Source organism: Telmatherina bonti (assembly GCF_933228915.1).
Source record: "Telmatherina bonti genome assembly, chromosome: 12".
Lineage (NCBI taxonomy): Eukaryota > Metazoa > Chordata > Actinopteri > Atheriniformes > Telmatherinidae > Telmatherina > Telmatherina bonti.
The window spans coordinates 21,690,566-21,708,962 of NC_136610.1; the positions used below are offsets into that span (position 1 = coordinate 21,690,566).

Consider the following 18,397-nt stretch of genomic DNA (forward strand, 5'->3'; position numbering starts at 1 on the left):
CTGTGGATCGATAGTTGGAGGGAGAGACTGGGAGATAAAATGGTAAAGAGGGAGGAGGAAGATAAGAATGACACACAGACTACAGCACAGAAACACAGAGAGCATCACTGTCACAGGCTTTGTACGGTGCCGCTGCAGTTAAAATGCAATTTGCAGAGCAAACCTAAGCCTTTAACATGGACATAGAAAGGGATTATCATAATTAAAGCCTTCATGGCTGGAGCCAAGAACATTTTCTTGGTCTTTTTGCTTTTCATCATTGCTTCTGTTTTCTCATTTCAGGCACCACCTCACACATCTAGCTCTGAGTGTGTCTAGAAGACAAGAACGGTGGCCTGAAAGGATGCCTGAAAGCAGAGGGACGAGCTCCATGTGGCTGAGGTCAGGCCACAGCACACCAAGCGCTGTGACCACTGCAGAAGCTATAATACTCAGAGCTAACCCTTCTTCAGAACTCTCACACTAAAAGCCTTTCTCGTGCGAACTGCTAAAGGCTTATGCTGACATCCTTTGGGCCAGGCTCTGCTTCATAGCTTGAGTGGCACCACGTTAAAGAGCCAAAGGAAACTTGTTAGCAGCATAGCAGGGAGAGTCAAAAGTGAGGAGCAGACACCCAGCCATGACACTGTGCTTACCAGTATCTGTGTAGTCGTTCAGAGGTGTGAAGCTTTACATCAGTCCAGAGCACAAATTGGACCCTTTATGCGAAGAACTTTACAAGAATGCAAAAACTGGAAGGGTTTCCCATTGTCGCGTCAAAATGCCTCTATCTTCAGTTTTTGTGTTTTCTTGATGTTGAATGTGTCATCATGGTTATTTTTGAGTTTTGAGCCTTTGGATCAAGGCTGAGCTAACTGATTTTAAGTGGCTACTTGGTGCGACAATACCCGTAAGAACTTGTTTATTTCATGAGAATGACACATCATCAGCTGAATCCATAATTCATTTACGACAGCCAAAGTGCCCGCTAGCACAGCGCCTCTGTACGCACACACAACGTCTTCTGCTAATCTTCTCACACTGCTTGTCACTGTCATCGCTTGCCTTTCCTTATTGGTCCCTTTCACGTGCATGTACTTACACTTATGCTGCTATACATATCTTCTATTTACAGTTCGCTATTTCCATGTTATGCACAAAAACACTAACATCTTCCAGCATGATCAGTAACAATCAAAACATACATCCCACACATGCTTTTGTGGAAGTGAACAGTCTGATCCCATCATAGTTTTGAGCCAATTTGTATGGTGACTTGAATTGTGTTTCCTTGAAGAAATGTATCCTGATAAATTTAGACCTCCACGCTGGGATTTTATTTTTCTCCTGTTGAGTACAGAGAAATCAGCAACAGCCGGTCCAGGTTGAGGTCCTCCTTCTCTCTACTGGGCTAATTCCACACACTCTGGGGGTGTGGAAACCACACAAACATAAAGCAATTCTTCACCAGTTTGACATGAAGCATAATAATCCTTTCAGTCCATGTAGGTTTTAAAAGAAAATTAGCTATCAACTCAGCATGTGTCAGTTCCCTTGCTAATGTACACATAATTGCTTTTAGATTTGCAGTAGGATGTGTGGTTGGACTGACTTTGCCCTCATCTTACTGGGGTCATGAGGTGCATTTTGTTTTAAACATAGCACAGTCAGTTAATGCCTTAAAACCAAACTTAATCCATATAAGACAAGTAATGTTTTTTAACTTTTTTTGTTGGGTATATTTCCATTATCTTTTGCATTCGCGGAAGAAGGTTGCATCAGATGTTTTTGTCTCAGGTTTGTTAGTCCCTGGACAGCTGTGTGGTTGAATGGAGATGATGGAACAAGTGGAAAGTTGTGGATCACTAGTGGAATATCTATGGATTGAAAAATGTTAAAGAGGACTCTTATGAGTCAACCCATGATGCAGGGCACGCTGAGAGGGGCCAAAGATCTGAAAGACACGAGGGAAAGGTTGAGAAAAAAAAAAACTGTGTATTTATTGCTTGAGGGCTGGTAAGAGAGATCTGCTTTGATGTGCCTGCCACAGTGAAATTTCCAGAAGCAGCAGTGGAGTATGCCTAAAACAATGAAGCTCTGGCTCAGTCTATTTCTCCACAATCGTATCACCTAATTATCACAGAGAAGACAGAGATAAAGAATTCCTCCTAAACCAGACATAGGCTCCCTGAGCTCATACGAGCTGGAAACCTGTGTGCAGCATTCACTCTGGGCTTCTGCTCGAGGTGCACTGCATTCGCGACTGTCACCATCCTCCTCTGAACTTGTTGCCCTTTAAGGTTTAGTATTGTTGCTAGGGAACTATCTCCACGGACGCAGGTCTGCACGTTTGTGAGTAAGCTGATGTGGTATTCATATTACAAATGCTAATAGCCTTAAGGGAAGCAAGAGAGGACACCTTGTTTTCCAAACACAGCCTTCCATTTTTCCGCTTCATCCTCCACTGACGCCTGTTTTCCTGCTGAAGGTAGATCTTATTTCTGGAGTTTTTATGTGCACCAGCATCATTTTTAAGAATTTGACTTGTCAGAGCAATCACAAGTCAGAACAAAAGGCAGCAACCCGAGGGAGAGAACAAAAAAAAATTCATGACAACCAGTGTTTATTCAGTCATTTATCTATGGGTACTTATACATCTCATTACACAACGATGATTTACTTTCACACGCAGCGTCTCCAAACACTCATAAGTGGTAATGCAAAATGATGTAGCAGTGACAGTGTGTGAAATAGAAAACGAGGCTTTCCCCATTTATCAAGATTTTATTTAAGAACAAACAGAGGTAGCTGGAAGACATAAATATATAAAATGTCTAAATGATAGTCACACTACCATTCACAGTTTGTCTCTGCGTTGATGGCCTTTCAGACACACAGCGAGTCTCTTCTATGTGATCATCTGCGGTCTAACCCATGAGCAAACCTTTTATGCTGCAAGCACCCTATAATACCCCCCTCACGCACACAGTAACACAGTCCCTGCCCTCCGTGGCATGACTGCAGCCACGTGACTGAAAATATAGGCTCGCCAGAGTGTCAACATTCACCCTGAAGAGTCACTGCTCCGACTTCTGCTGCTGCATGTTGTCAGGCGACACACTAACAACCTGTCATTCATTCATTGCGTGCACCATGATGCATCTGGTCATGCAACACAAACCTATGTATGTACCCAACATATAACAGGGCAGTGAGTCATCTAACCTCACACAAAGTGTGGACTACAGAAAAAAATTACACTCTCACCTCGCTGGTAAAGTGAGGATTTTCTTTTGTTCTAAATTCACCATTAATATACCTTATTAATCACTTATGTTTATTGTTTACTTGTTTTGATTTTCTGTAATTGTCCAGAACTGCAACACTTCTCACTGTCTTTTTTCTGAAGTTTTTAATCTGTATAATATGTTTTCTGGAGAAAGGCTTTTTACTGTAATAAAAAAACAGGTGGGTTACTGGCTGCTTTTTACTATTTGTGTACAGAAATAAAACTTTGTATTTGGCAAACTCCTTCTCTTCCTGTACTTTTTATGTGACTGGAATGATTCCTAGGAGAATGAATAACAAATGAAGTCAGAAAGAGGCCAGATAAATGCGGATTTTTTTATGTGGTTTTTCTTTTTGTATTGGGTTCATACCTGCTGATTTTTTCTACTCCCAGCTTTATTTCTAGAAGTCACATGTCTGTGACTTCTCCTTAATTGTGATTTTCTGGCTCTGTACACCACAATGTCCACTCATTGGCCTCATTTTGATCGGGCACTTTTTCCAGTCTTACCACTGGAAGTTTTGTTCCCTGGGCTTGTTCTGCTTTGGTTTGGTGCACCACTTGAATGGCATTTGACCTTCTTTCTGCCCTTATCACGAGCTGATCTCTTGCTTGCTACATTATCTTTACCTGACCTGGTCGCCACAGGATCAGTGTCTTTATCTGTTAGACTGTTATCTGGTCCACCTTGCCCAGCTTCAGGAGCCATGACCCTCCCTGTGTTTTCATTTTCTAACCTCTCTCCACTCACCTGCTCACACTCTGCCGCTTTATTACTCTCCTCTGCTTTCACATCTGAATTTTTCTCAGTTACTGCATCACTTTCCTGCTCAGGAAGGTGCTTTTCTTGTGAGTTTTCTTTCTCTCGAGCCTCCTTGCCTTGAGTTTTCTCATCCACTTCTATTTTTTCATCTGCCACTTTCTGATTAGGTTTGACGCTCCTCTTTCTTGTTGCACTCTTGGTCTTGCTTCCACCAGGTCCCCACTTTTCCTCTGTTGCATCGTGGTATGTCTTGTTCTGGCTTATATGCAGAGCACGGACCCTTTCCCCCAATTTCTTCAGCTCCTGCCGAACAATAGGTTTGAACTTTGGATCCAATTTTTCCACCATAGCAAAGTCTCTCTGAGCTTCATCCTCATTGCACAACGCTGCGTGTGCACGTGCCCTCTGGTACACTGCTTTAAAGTTACCTGAGTGATGTGAGAAACAAGAGTGAATAACTAAATGAAAGAACTATCAACTTATGAAGCCAGTGGGAGTAAATAGGAGGTCAACATCAGTAGGTCAGCATGAATAGAACTGAAAAACAGTGACATGTTCTTATAGAAGGAGGTTGAAGCAGCCAAACTAAAAACCAGGGAGACATTAGCGTAGAAAAGACAAAGGTAAAAGCTGGAAGAAGTAAATGATGGAAAAAGAAAAGCATAAGAATAACTACTTCAAATAAGTTGAAAATCTAAATAATTCATGGGAAAAGAAGCAACAAAAAAAAATAGTTTTGACTGTGATGTCCGTGGGTGGTTGCCGGGGGGCGGGGGATAAGACAGAATCACGATTGTGAATGTTTGGTTTAGTGTTCTCCTGGTAAACAGAGAGATAAAAGGTTGTCACAGTGAAGGCAGGTGTTTGCTGACGGCCGGGCATCAGACCTTGATATATTTAAACTGACAAATAATGAGGAGCATGGAACAAAGGAACGAAATCTTATGTTCCAATTTTTTTAATCAAAGCAAGATTTTTGCTTACTATTTCCTTCCAAGTGCTACAAACTGTGTTTCTACACCAACACACTAATACCTTTATGCCTCTTCAGCAGCTTGTTGTTGAGCTCCACCACTTGCTGGTATTGTTTCATCTCCAGCATGCACTGGCTGAGGTTGAGAGCGAGTGGAAGACACACTTTTTCCAGCGACTCCCAGTCCTCACCCTTCTGATCCACCTGATGGGAATACGGAGCAGATGAGAAGGGTTGAGAAGAGAGATGGAGGAGAAATGCTGATTCAACACATCCAAAATTGGGAAGCTAAATTATTCAAACCAAATCAACTTTATTTATTAAGGGATCAGCGGAATAATTAAAAGAGAGGTGACAAAAGTATGCAGTGTTGTAAGGGAGAGAGGAAATAAAAATGGAGGATGTTGAGTTGACAAGAGAGTTTGTTGTGTGTGAAAGGCGCTGGGGAGTTTGACAGTGAGGTGTGGCAGAGGAGGGGGTTGAAGAAGCACGAGCAAGGGCTGTGACAGTGATGTCTCTGTGGATAGCTGTTATTTTTAGCACACTTTCTCTTCACTTTGCCGGCATACTTGCACACCCACAGCTGTTTTTAAGCAAAACAAAATGAGACAGCGGCTCATGATAATCATTTTTCCCATCCCAAATCTTTTGTAAACTACCTTTTAACACAAATAGACATTTTTATCCAAAATGGATTGAAATGTTGGCTCATGTGGTGAAACTGATTATGTTAATCACAGCAAGGTTTATTTTACACGATTACCTTGTTTTGTAGTAAATCCACATATTCTAAAGCCTCCTTGATCTTGACAGCAGCTTCTTGAAAGCGGCTTTCTTTAATGAGGAAGTTTCCTTCATTCTGCAACAACATCACAAGTCGTAACATCTGCTGCCAGTCCTTACTCTCTGTTTTGTCACAAGTGTTTAGATTGATTGGAGAACAGTTTGATTCCTTCATGATTCCCTCAGACGGTGTAACCTTCTCTTCAAGTTCCTTGTTTTGCTTTTCTCCCACTTCATCTTCAGTTGCAAACATCACACTTTCAGAGTCTTCCTGATTCTCTTGTTTCTCCTTTTGCTCCTCAGCATGTCCATCTCTCTCCCCCTGCTCCTCGTGTTTCTTCTCACTTTTCTCAAGCATGTTCCAGTACTGCTCCTTCTCCTCCCAATATTTCTCCTTCATACGCTCTGAAAGGGCCTTTAGCTCTCGATGGACAAGCGAGGCCAGAGTAATGTCCAGCTGGGCCACCATGTTGAAGTCTCTTCGGGCCTCCCTTTCATTCCAAACAGCAGCGTGAGCCTTGGCTCTCTTGTAGTAGCCCTTCACGCAGTCTGAGAAACAGAAATACAAGCAAACAAATGAAAATTGTGACTTAATATTTATTTATTAGGTACCACATCTCTTAACAAAAAAAACCTGCACAGCCTGTTGAAGGGGCCAAGTCATTTGGGCTTGTTTTTCCTGCAAGGTCAGGCAACACTGGGCCAGGTGGACCTTGAAGCTAAGACAGCTGTGAGAAGCTGCCTGTTTAGCAGTGAATGTTTTGCTACAAGCTTTAGTAATAAACACCATACAGCTCTTCTAGTTACAGCATAGTCCTGTGTCACCACTGATAGGGAAGATGAAGGGAGTTTACCCCAAAGCTAGCTGCTGCTTCTCCACCTCGTGACCTCATTTTGGCAGCGGGAAGTGCTTCTATCTTTCCCGATAGTGGAGACGACACAACAGAGCAGCACAGCTTAATCCTCACAAAAATGTTGCTTCAGAAGCAAAAAGATGAGGAAAAGAACTGGTTTTGTTATTGCTGAACACTCCTGTGGTCACAGTCTAGCATATAAGCCACCCAATAAGTGCAGCCAGCCAAATTTTAAGCCCACTGTCTCCTTGACCCACTTTGTCAGCCGTCTGCTATCTAATAAAGGCCCATGCAATTTTAACAATAAACAATGTTAAGTAAAAACAAATAAAATAAAACTAGAAATTATTTATGAAACACAATGTACAAATAGCATACACGTTTTATAATTTCGATTAAGTATTTTTTTCATTTCAGTGCTGATTAGCCAAGCCAACTTTATTTATAAAAGCACTTTCAGACAACTACTGATGAACACAGTGCTGCACATAAAATAATTATAATAGTAAAGTATAAAAAAATAAAACCAGTAAAAACAATGCAAGCGATAAAAGCACTCTCATTCTGGGTAAAAAGCCAATGAAAAGAGGGGGCTTTTGAGAAGGGGTTTAAAACTGGACAGTGATGAAGCCTGTCTGACCTGAACCAAAGAGTTCCTCAGGTCCTGCCACAGAAAAGGCCCTGTCCCCTCTGAGCTTTCTCTGCATTCTCGAGACCTCCGGGAACAGCTGATCTGCTGACCGGAGGGCACGGGATGGAGAGTACGTGTGTAGCAGCTCAGAGAGGTAAAGTGGGGCACGGTCATTCTAAAACTTAAAATAAATAAATAAAAGGATTTTAACATGAATCCTAAAAATAACAGGTAACCAGTGCAGATGAGACAAAGATTTTTAAATGACACCAAAGTAAAGAGTATTTCAGTTTACATCATGATGATGACACATGTCTTTTAAGGAGGGGAAGTTTTACTTTTATGCATGGCCTGAAACTAACCAGAAAGAAAAGCTGTAGAAGTAGAATTCAGCCCACATATTTGAGATATTAATTATGATATTCAGCAAGATCACATGGTGCATGGTTCCTAAAATCTTGTCACAGAGCATTGCTGTTTCAGTGGGTTTAGTTGTAAAACAGACGTATCTGCACTGAGACCCTGTTCACTGCAATGTTTGAAAATCACTAAAGGCAAAGAATAATATTGAAAATATTGTATAAATAAGCACTGCCAAGTGTTTTTTATAATTGGCAGAGGAAGGAAATAGTTAAAATAAAGAATACGTGTACTAAGGTTGAGCCTTGCACTTATAAGAAATAAAACTGCAGTGTGTTTAAACCAAAAAATATAAGCATTCTTCAATTCCATCACTTTGAAAAGCAGCTGCTTGATGGCATGTGATATACACTTCTATTTTGCACTCTGCAGAAGAAGACCACTTTACTTATAAACATCATTAAACACAAATATTATAAAGATTAGAAAACTGCAACACTGGCTCTGCCAAACATTAACTAAATGAACACCTGCAGCTTACTTATGATTGTTGTATTATAAAAAAAAAAAAAAAGAGGTCAGAATGATAAAAACACATCTTTAGGTTCATCTATTTCTGCCAAGTATCAGCCCACCACATAAACCTCTGGTAATAGCTGAATTGTTGTTTTTACATTTTGACTTTTTGCTTGAATGGAAAAAAATAACTGAACTAAACATACTGTGATGTTTAGTTGCCATGGTTTTGTTGGTGGAATATGTTAGCTTTGGAAAACATTATGTTAATGGCTTCCAGTCTATGTGCTAACTAGGATGAAATGCAGCACTTGCCTTAAATTTATCATGCATTAAAGTCAATGCAATCTGCACATCTAGCAACAAATAATTGAACTTCCCAAAATGGGAAATGCGTGGGAATTCATACATATGGACACGCTGTGCTCACAGGGGCATAAACTGCAATGCAGCTGTTTGTCTTTGGATAACCACTCATGATTTTCTGTTCCTTAGCATTTAATGTCTGTCTGTGCTAAATTTTCATTCTGCCAGTAGTTAAACAGATTCCTTTGTCGCCTCTGGCAAAAGCAGAGACACTGCAGTAAAGCGCCTTTTTCCAAAGAATAACTGGGTTGAAGGGATGAAACAGCGGCAGAGGGATCTGACTTAAATGCTGCAGACAACATGACACTGATGACAAGAGAAACATGAATAGTGAAAGGAATGCAAAACAGAGGGAGATGATGAAAGTGTGAAAATGAATTATACAAATAATACAGCCATAAAGACTGGAAAGAATAAACTTTATACACTAAAGGAAGGAAATAGTAATAGGTGAGATAGCAGTGCAGTGTAGATAATTCTTGTAAATGTTAAGAAGAGAACTGCAAAAAACTTGGGATGACAGCTTGAACTGAGCATGTGGAATTAAGAAATGCCTACCTTTTGTATATTTTATACTCACTTGCAAGTAATATTCCCACCTCCGATGACCTTTAATTGAACTCCATTATTCTCTTAAAGAATATACTAAATATAACAATCACATTGCATAAAGCTAACTTTCATCTAAACTAACACGTGTTGATGGTTTTCTCCAGAGGTACTGTGTTTTTGTCCCCAGTGTTACTGTCTTAACAGATTCATCATCTTACTGAGAGTGACAGAAGTGCACATAAACTCACAATAAGACAAACAGCCTATACTGTAAAGCTGAAAATCCAGGCTGAGGAATAGAGTGTAGAATAAAGACCGCCTCAGTGGAATCTGTCACAGGGTGAGGAGCATAATTCATGAGGCTCGGAAGTGGAGGCTGTGCCAGTATGTGAGGCTCTTTTAGAATTATATGAGTAGCCATGGGAATGACAGTACAATTCCCAGGGCTTCTCTGGCTGTAAAACCCAAAGAAATGTCAACCTCATGTCCTCCTCCACACTCCCACAGTAGACAGATCTGCAACATCCAGCAGCCACTGCTGTGAAGCCAGAAAAGGCATCAGACTCTGGCCCGTCATTTTCGAAAATTTTAAGTTCTTTTTTTTTTATCTGCATTGTACTAAATTAAATAGAGAAGTTTGTAGCAAAGTTTCAGCAAAGTGTTTGCTGTTGACAAAAGATAGATAACATTTTGATAGGAACAAACATAAATGTACGGCCAAAAGATGTTGTGACAAGCAAAACAATCTGCTAGCTTTTTCATTGTCATGCTAAGCTAACCTTATTTAGCCTTTAATTAGGGCTACACAAGACTGGTAATGAAATCACTTTGTTGAGCTTTTTGCAGGTCCAAACACTGTTTTTATTGACATACCATGAGTAAAATCAGCAAAATAACAACACAGCTGCATATTTTTAGTTTGAATGGTGTTGTCTATCCAAAATTTAAAACGATCACTAAATGATTTGCAACTTGGTATATTAATGGATCTTTACATTATAAATGGACTTTGTGAAAATCCAAGTAGTTGCAGCATTTGTGAAATATTTCAAATCAGTCCATCTGGCACAAACAACCATGCCATATATAAAATCAATTACATGTCTTTTCTTCCCCATTCTGGATTTTAGTGTGATCTTTAGCAAGTCGTCTTCTTCTTGTATACATGCAGAGTTGTTTCCATGTGATCAGGTAGTTAGCAGGGATGTCTCTAAGATTTAGGGACAGGGGGGGCTTAGCTCCCTGGCAATGACAGACAAATCCCCCCTCTCAGCCATTGGTGAAGTATTGACGGTGATTAGTTAAAAGCAATGCTGAAGATCAGTTTTTGAAAAGGTCTCCAATACTTTAATGTAATTTTGAACTCAAAGCTGTATGGGACATTAGGGAAAACATGACCTCATGATCCTGCTGAGTTCTTCTGGATAAAATGATATAAATCAGGGTGTCCAAAGTTTGCCCTGTCATTGTGATTGTCCTGTAAGTCTAGGTTTCCTGCTGCAGCACACCTGAATCGCATTAACAGGTCAACATGCTTGGGAAGAACTTGTCAGTAAGCTGTTGAGACAAGTCATTTAATTTGAACCAGGTGTTTGAGCAGGAAAATATCTAAGACCTCGGATCAAGAACCGGAGATTTAGAGAAATCACATAAGAATACACAGTTCGTACTTAGGCAATAATGAAAACCCTTTTTCTATTAAATACGTGTGTCCTTAAAGTGGTGGGATTTATACAGTCACTGAGGTGATTCAGCAAGCAGCTTATAGGGACCAATCTGCCAGAGCCAACACTGTTCGAATCTGCAGATTCCCATCTACATCGTTGTTGTTGTTTCCCTTTCGGCTTGTCCCTCCGAAGGGGTCACCACAGCAAATCATCATTTGCATGAATTGGCACGTTTAACGCCGGATGCCCTTCCTGACCAACCCTCTACGTTTGTCCTAGCTTGGGTCTGCCCCTCATAGAATAATCCTCCTCATTGCTGCAGCAGGGTAGTGGAGCAGGACTCAAACTTCCAACCATCAGGTTAAAAGACAAGCACCTGAGCCACTACCCGCCCCAGATCCCCATCTACATCCCCAAATTTTATTTCTCTTATCTGGGCTCAGCAACTGACTGAAAACCTGTAGTATGTTTTGCTGGTTCACATCTTTAGAAAGAAAATGAAACAATAAGAACCTGATACTATAAAACCACTTCAATGCACAAAATTTGCAGCTTAAATGCAGCTGCCCACCTTGGAGGTTAGATTGAGTTGATGCGACTGTAGGTCTGAGGCAAGGTGGCTAAGAGAAAAAAAAAGCAAACTATCTTGAATCTTCACATAAAAAAAAATGGAATATGCGATTCACTGCACCATTTACAGATTAAACCCTTATAGTCACAGATCTACTAGCTTTTGGCTTTACCTTTGTGCTTCTCAAGCAGTTCAGTGGTGTGTTCTATAACTTCATAGTACTCCTCCAGCTCCAACATACACTGGCAGTAGTTCAACTCCAAGGGGAGAATCATTCGACCCAAGTTAATGTAGTCCACATCGCCAGGCATTTCCTAAACACAGAGATGGAAGAACAAAGGCACGTTTATGGTGCTGGTGTTGCTTGGCAGCTCCAACACATATTTTAATAATTTATGGTAATCATGTCATTTTGAATACTGTCATACTAATTCACACAAGACATAGTGTTGAGACTCTGGAAGATATAGAAAACATCATCCCTGACCAACAGAGCTCTTTTAACCAAGGTCAGCAATCTGTAAACAGCAAGCTTGTTAACATCACAAAAGCTGCCTAAAGTACGTCTTGCAAAAAAAATATCCAAAGCACTTTCTTATTAAAATGTCTCATGCACAATCTCCCTTTTCCCCTCTGTTACACCTTAAGTTTTATATCCCTTCTCCTCTTAAACAGTCCTGAGCTGCTGCCCCCTCCCCTTCCCTTTCCTTTGCCTCCCCCCACCCAAATAGCTGTAAGCAGAGACACAGTGAATCAGAGCAAAGCAGGAAAACAGGGATTTCCCACTGGAAAAGCAAAACTTGCATGTCCCAAAAACCTAAAAATTTAAATAAAATGGAAAACAAAACACTAAAAAACTCACAGCAGTTATGTAGCTCTATCCATGCCATATTTACCCAATCATTTATCACTTACCCTGGACTGGACCGTTTTTAGCAGCAGAACAGCCTCTTTGTACTTGCTGGCAGCTTCTCTGAATTCTTTCTGCTTGACCAGAGCATTGCCCTCCATGTGGAGGATTGGCACTGTCTGAAGCTTCTCATCCTTTTCCATCATCCAGGACTCTCTGTGGTAAGACAAGGGATCCCCTACCTGGAGGCAGCAGAGGTGGGAGGGAGGAAGGATGGAGCTCAATAGAATGATAATGCTCAAAAGAAACTAAATATACACGAATACATAGAACGTTGAGCTATTTAGTAACTTTACAAATTATGATATTTTATTTTAAAAAAGTACCATGTTACATCACAGATGGAAAAAATCTTTTTACCAGAAAGGTAAACTTTACAGGTACAGATTTCAGTTATGGGGCTGATTACCACAACTTGGTAGCCTGAGTGAGGGTGTCTGATGATCAAAGACCCAAAATATGTAATCTAGAATCAGACTAAGTAGACCTGATTGGTGGGATGTTAAACAGTATTCTGCTGAGGTTAACGCAAGGCAAATCGCTTTCATCTCATTGTACAAAGCTGTTATCTGAGTGCAGAATTTATTCTTCAAATAAAGAAAATTGTCATTCAAGGGTTCCATACTGTAACACATGCTCTGTACGCTTTTACTGGGCTACAGATCTTCTTAACAATATTTTTAAAAAATCAGCTTTTGAAATATTTGCTTAATGTGTGTCTACATTGTCTAGCTGCTTGTAGTTGAGTTGAAGATCTAAAGTCTCTTACTGCTTCAAGGATGTCAATTTAAATACATAAAAAAAGGATAACATTTGCAATCTTACAGTTGGACCACTCCTGAGTTTTAAGCTTTTTCAGGATAATCTCTTTTCAGAACTGAATGTTTTTTACATAAATAGAATTGAGTTTTATCACTTTTGTTTAAGCATTTCATAAAATGGCATCTATCATTTGTACAAAACGCTTAAATGACTGGATGCAGGCTTTTTTTTCACTGTGATAGAAGAATTATATTAAAAAGGAATTTGAGGAAATTATGTTCTGCCATACTTCTTTTTGGAGTGGCTCTTAGCTGCAAAAACCATTAATGTTGGGGGGAAAAAAACGTACCAAAAAACTCATAATTTCTGAAAATCCATCTGAAAATTGAGAACATCATATAATTTCTCCAAAACATTTTTGTACTGCCATTCAGTATTGAGACACCAGTGCTTACCTGCAACAGCTCCATGATGAATATTAGTGGCTGTGGAGTTCGCATTATTTCATCAAGCTCTGGGAAACCGGTGGAGTGATAGTGGAAGAGGTTTCCCATGCCACACATGTGCCTCTGGCCCTCTAAAGGGTCTTTCCCTTGAGCAATCAGTCTCATTCCTTTGGACACAATGGGGTAGAGACCTGTGTGCTGCGGAATTAGCACATCAAATTAAATTTTATAAGATCTTTGATAAAACACAGACACACAAACATTTTGGTTCTGTAAATCTGTCCTTATTGGTTCCATAATGATAACTTGTAATCATAATGTAACCATAATGATAATTTTTTTTGCAAACAACATTTTTCTGCAAAAAAAAAAAAAAACAGATATCCCTGTTTGTACATCAATAATGTAGCCTGTAAAAGGCAGTCTCCTAGTGTGCATCATAAGAAGGGGCAATGGCTCTCCTTCCAGGGTCATTAAGACTTTCAGGACTTGTCAATATTTTGACACATGCACTCGCAGTTTGTTATCTCACTCACAATGGCGTCACACCAGAATTCGGCCACTTCTCCAACCCTCATTGATGTCAGCAGGGTTTCCCACACTTCCATCTTGAACATCTTTCCCACAAAGATCTCAGCTGGTCTGCCAGCCAGTCGGCTGTCATCGATGACCGTTCGTTCAAAGTTGTCCAACAATGTCTGGAAATGGAAGACCAGCTTGGATGCCAAGGGAGTGTAACAGACAGGGAGAGTCAAAGAAGAGATATTAATGATGGAAACCATCATGAGTGGCCATTGCATTATACTTGATAAAGTAGTCATGTGTAGTTTTTAATGAAAGATTCTTAAATATCCAGGTTGAAGAGGCAGCTGCCTAAGTAGAGAAAGCCAGATTTTCCTCTCCTCGCCCACTTCTTCCATCAGGCCAGCAGGAAGATTAGGTTACTCTCGTATGTCCATCTCGCACCCACCCCTTTTAACCCCTCCTGCAGGTGGTGAGCCCCCAGGAGGAGGGGTCCATGATACCCTTTCGGGCTGAGCTCGACCAGGCCCTAAAGGCCCTGCAGGCATCATACACTATCTGTCTGGCTGGCTCACTGTGTTGGTGACCTGTCCAGGGTGAACCCTGCCTCTTGCCTGCTCATCACTGGGATAGGCTCCCCCGCCCCAAATGGGACTAATCTGTATGGAAAATTTATGAATGTATTTAAACATTGTCATTTTAAAAAATAATAATGTGAAAGGTCATCTATTGGAACCTAACAGATAATATATAGATAAGAAGATCTATTTTTCTTTATTTATTCATTATTGTGATTGAAGTTTAAATGCAACCTCAGCAGATCCGTTCTCTCTCCTTTCATCTCACATCCTTTGTAATAGATGTGATCTATTCCTGCAGGCCCTTTCTTTTCATCACTTCCAGTTTCCCACACTGTCAAAATAATTCCATCTTCACTCTTTGCATCACTGCTTTCATCCAATAATCTTTTTGCTTGATTTCGTAGATCCAATCAGTCTTTAGCCTTGATTCTTTAAGTGTCGTTGCAAATTTATCACTCTGTCTCTGAGACAGGTTCGTGCAACCCTCCCTGCAATCTCCTTCTCCTCATCCACCATCTCCTGACTCTGTCACCACCAACTTCCAGTCTCTATTGGAATCTATTCCCATCGCCTCTCTTCCCTCAACGGCTCATCACTGCTCATTATGTTTAACCACAAAATTATATATCATATATGTCTGTATTTTTCCGTTTAATCATTTGCTTCAAATTGTCTCACTTTTATTGTTCTGCCACACTTCTTGAAATGCTAATGTTTTCTATAGATGGAAAACGTAAAAATCTTAGGAAAAGGCCGTTTATAGAAACCATAATATCTATACATACTATGCATGTACTTAGATCCAGAAACTTCCTATTCAAGACAGTCATGCAGACTTTCATTATGCCTCCCATCTGTTTGTTCGTATGTCACAGCTACAAAGTCTCGGTCACCCTGACTTTAAAATCATGTTGGTTCCATGTAACATCCTATTTATAGCACAACAGACTGTGTTTGAAAAAAAAAAAAAACTAGGATAACTGTGTGAGCAACTGGGAATCACCTCAACGGGGTAGAAACACACACACAAACATACACACACATACATACAGGTGAACGGAAATTTATGCAGCCATTGTCATGGAAAATATTTGTCACAGTGTCCAGGCTCGGTGCCATATGGCTGGATGTGACTAGGAAGAGAAAAAGTTGGAGACCGGCAGATCAGTGGATGAACAGAGCCCTGGGCCAAAAAAACATGTTGCAATTTGGTTGACCAAATGTTTGCTCTGAGCATGTGAGCCAGACACAGAATAAATTTCCTTACCTAATGAATAATGGAAAGGAATCTAATTGAGGTGCACAACAAACATCAAAAGTACAACTAAAACCAGACCTTTTTTGTGATAATTATAGAAGGAATTATTTCATTTAACTACTCTTTAAGTCTAATGTCACTTATGTCAACAGGTCAGCTACAATTTAGGATACCTTTGTCCCAGGTGGAAAGTGAGGCAGTGGTCCTCTGCCTCCAGCCAGAATTTTCTTCTTGACTCCTTCATAGTTGAAAAGGTATGTTTCCTCCATTATGGCTCAACAACACCAAGGTGAAAACTGTGTATTTTCAAGCCTTCTTTTTCCTATTTTGAGTGTGTTCTCCTGCCTTTCTAATTAGCTAAGTGGAGAGTATCTTGGCTGGTTTGCTGCTCTCTGACAGATGGCAGGATTAGACATGGTTTGGAGATGGCTACTTTAATCTGTGGAGCTAATCCCTCGCCTACCCCTACGATTGGTGGGGCAATCCCTTCAGGAGGGAGTCAGAGTCCAGAATCATGGGGATAAGAAAGGACCAGATCATTCTCCAACAACAGAAGATCCTTTTGGAAGCAGAGCATTTTGATGACTGGATGGTTTTTGTTATGCAGCTATCCTTCATGGGAGGCCTACTTATCATTACATGATAATAACTGGAGAGAATTACAAAACAAACTACTGCATTGATACTTGACTGCTCTTTTGATTATTGTTTCCCACCACTTAATGAATTGTTAAGATTATAAAAGGTCAGTTGATTGCACAATTGCAACAAAGGATACATCTAACATGCCTAGAAGTTTGTATACATACTATATCTATCTATCTATCTATCTATCTATCTATATATATATATATATATATATATATATATATATATATATGTGTGTGTGTGTGTGTGTGTGCGTGTGTGTGTGTGTGTATTTGTGTATGTATTAACTTTCATACTTCTATGCATGTTAGATGTATCCTTTGTTGTTATATATATGTATATATGATGAGAACACCAAGATTGGCAAATTAGCCACCACCGCCCTGTGCTCTTCACAGATGAAAGCAGGTTCACACTGAGCAAATGTGACAGACAGGACAGGGTATGGAGACGCCATGGAGAACGTTCTGCCGCCTGCAACATCCTCCAGCATGACCGGTTTGGCAGTGGGTCAGTAATGGGGTGGGGTGGCATTTCTTTGGAGGGCCGCACAGCCCTCCATGTGCTCGTCAGAGGTAGCCTGACTTCCATTAGGTACAGAGATGAGATCCTCGGAGCCCTTGTGAGACCATATGCTGGTGCGGTTGGCCCTAGGTTCCTCCTAATGCAAGACAATGCTAGACCTCATGTGGCTGGAGTGTGTCAGCAGTTCCTGCAACACGAAGGCATTGATGTTATGGACTGGCCTGCCCGTCTCCCAGACCTGAGCATATCATGTCTCACTCCATCCACCAACGCCAAGTTGCACTTTAGACTGTCCAGGAGTTGGCGGATGCTTTAGTCCAGGTCTGGGAGGAGATCCCTCAGGAGAACATCAGCTGCCTCATCAGGAGCATGCCCAGGCGTTGTAGGGAGGTTACACAGGCACGAGGAGGCAACACACACTACTGAGCCTCATTTTGACTTGTTTAAAGGACATTACATCAAAGTTAGATCAACCTGTAGTGTGTTTTTCCTGTTTAAATTTGAGTATAATTCCAAATCCAGACCACGGTGGATACATTTGATTTTATTGATAATTTTTGTGTGACTTTGCTGTCAGCACATTCAACTATGGAAAGAACAAAGTATTTAATAAAATATTTAATTAAATTAGATCTATGTGTACTTGAGTGTTCCCGTTATTTTTATAGCAGTGTGTATATATGCAACAGTGTAACGGTGGGCACACACACACACACACACACACACATCTATATCCATATGTATTTATATCTATATCTATATCTATATCTATATATAGATATAGATATAGATATATAAATATATATATCTATATATATATATATAAATATATATCTCAGTACTGAATGGCAGTACAAAACTGTTTTGGAGAATATATATATATATATATATATATATATATATATATATATATATGTGTGTGTGTGTGTGTGTGTGTGTGTGTGTGCACAGATACCCCGATGCAACTACACTTACTGGAATAATGTGAAACTTTCAACCTTTATTTCAATGTGTTTTTTAAACTAGGACCCAGTACCTTGTTTATTTTCACTCTTTTCACGTAATATCTGCATAATGCTTTTTTTTTAACCATCTGTGTGACCTTTAGTTGTCTCTTATGGCAGTCTAGTTTACTCTTCCTGAATTCCTAAATAAACTGTTTCCAGTCGTATTCATGAGTTTCTTACCAAACTGAGTGCTCAGTTCAGATAGTTTGTTAAATCCAGCACTCATTGTGGTGCACGTCAGGTTTGTCTCATATTCCTTAATGTTATCAGATTTTTGGTAAATGATCTGAAGCTGATGTTGGAGAGAATATCATGTACCACAATGCTTCCACATCCTTGTGATTTCAGCGTACTTGCAATTTTCTTAAGCCTCTGCCAGAACCAACAACTAAAAACTGAGCCTCCAATGTTTCATTCACAACGTGCTTTTCTTT

General features: G+C 40.2%; 2 protein-coding genes across 2 annotated transcripts in view; one reads left to right on the forward strand and one right to left on the reverse strand.

Annotated features, from left to right (window-relative positions):
- Positions 1-3,376, forward strand: part of drp2 (dystrophin related protein 2) — a 129,667-nt gene extending 126,291 nt beyond the window's left edge. The window contains exon 24 of the mRNA XM_079249512.1: positions 283-3,376. Within this exon, the coding sequence (XP_079105638.1) occupies positions 283-302 (20 nt within the window). The 3' untranslated portion in view covers positions 303-3,376. The remainder of the gene's footprint in view (positions 1-282) is intronic.
- Positions 1,894-16,052, reverse strand: LOC306763297 (uncharacterized protein; the record flags this gene model as incomplete). The annotated part of the gene is made up of 9 exons (XM_079250079.1): positions 1,894-1,933; positions 4,006-4,459; positions 5,067-5,208; positions 5,768-6,336; positions 11,477-11,618; positions 12,220-12,396; positions 13,432-13,620; positions 13,959-14,138; positions 15,957-16,052. 9 exons carry the CDS (start codon positions 16,050-16,052, stop codon positions 1,894-1,896), a joined length of 1,989 nt encoding a protein of 662 aa, XP_079106205.1.
- Between the last annotated feature and the right edge of the window lie 2,345 nt (positions 16,053-18,397).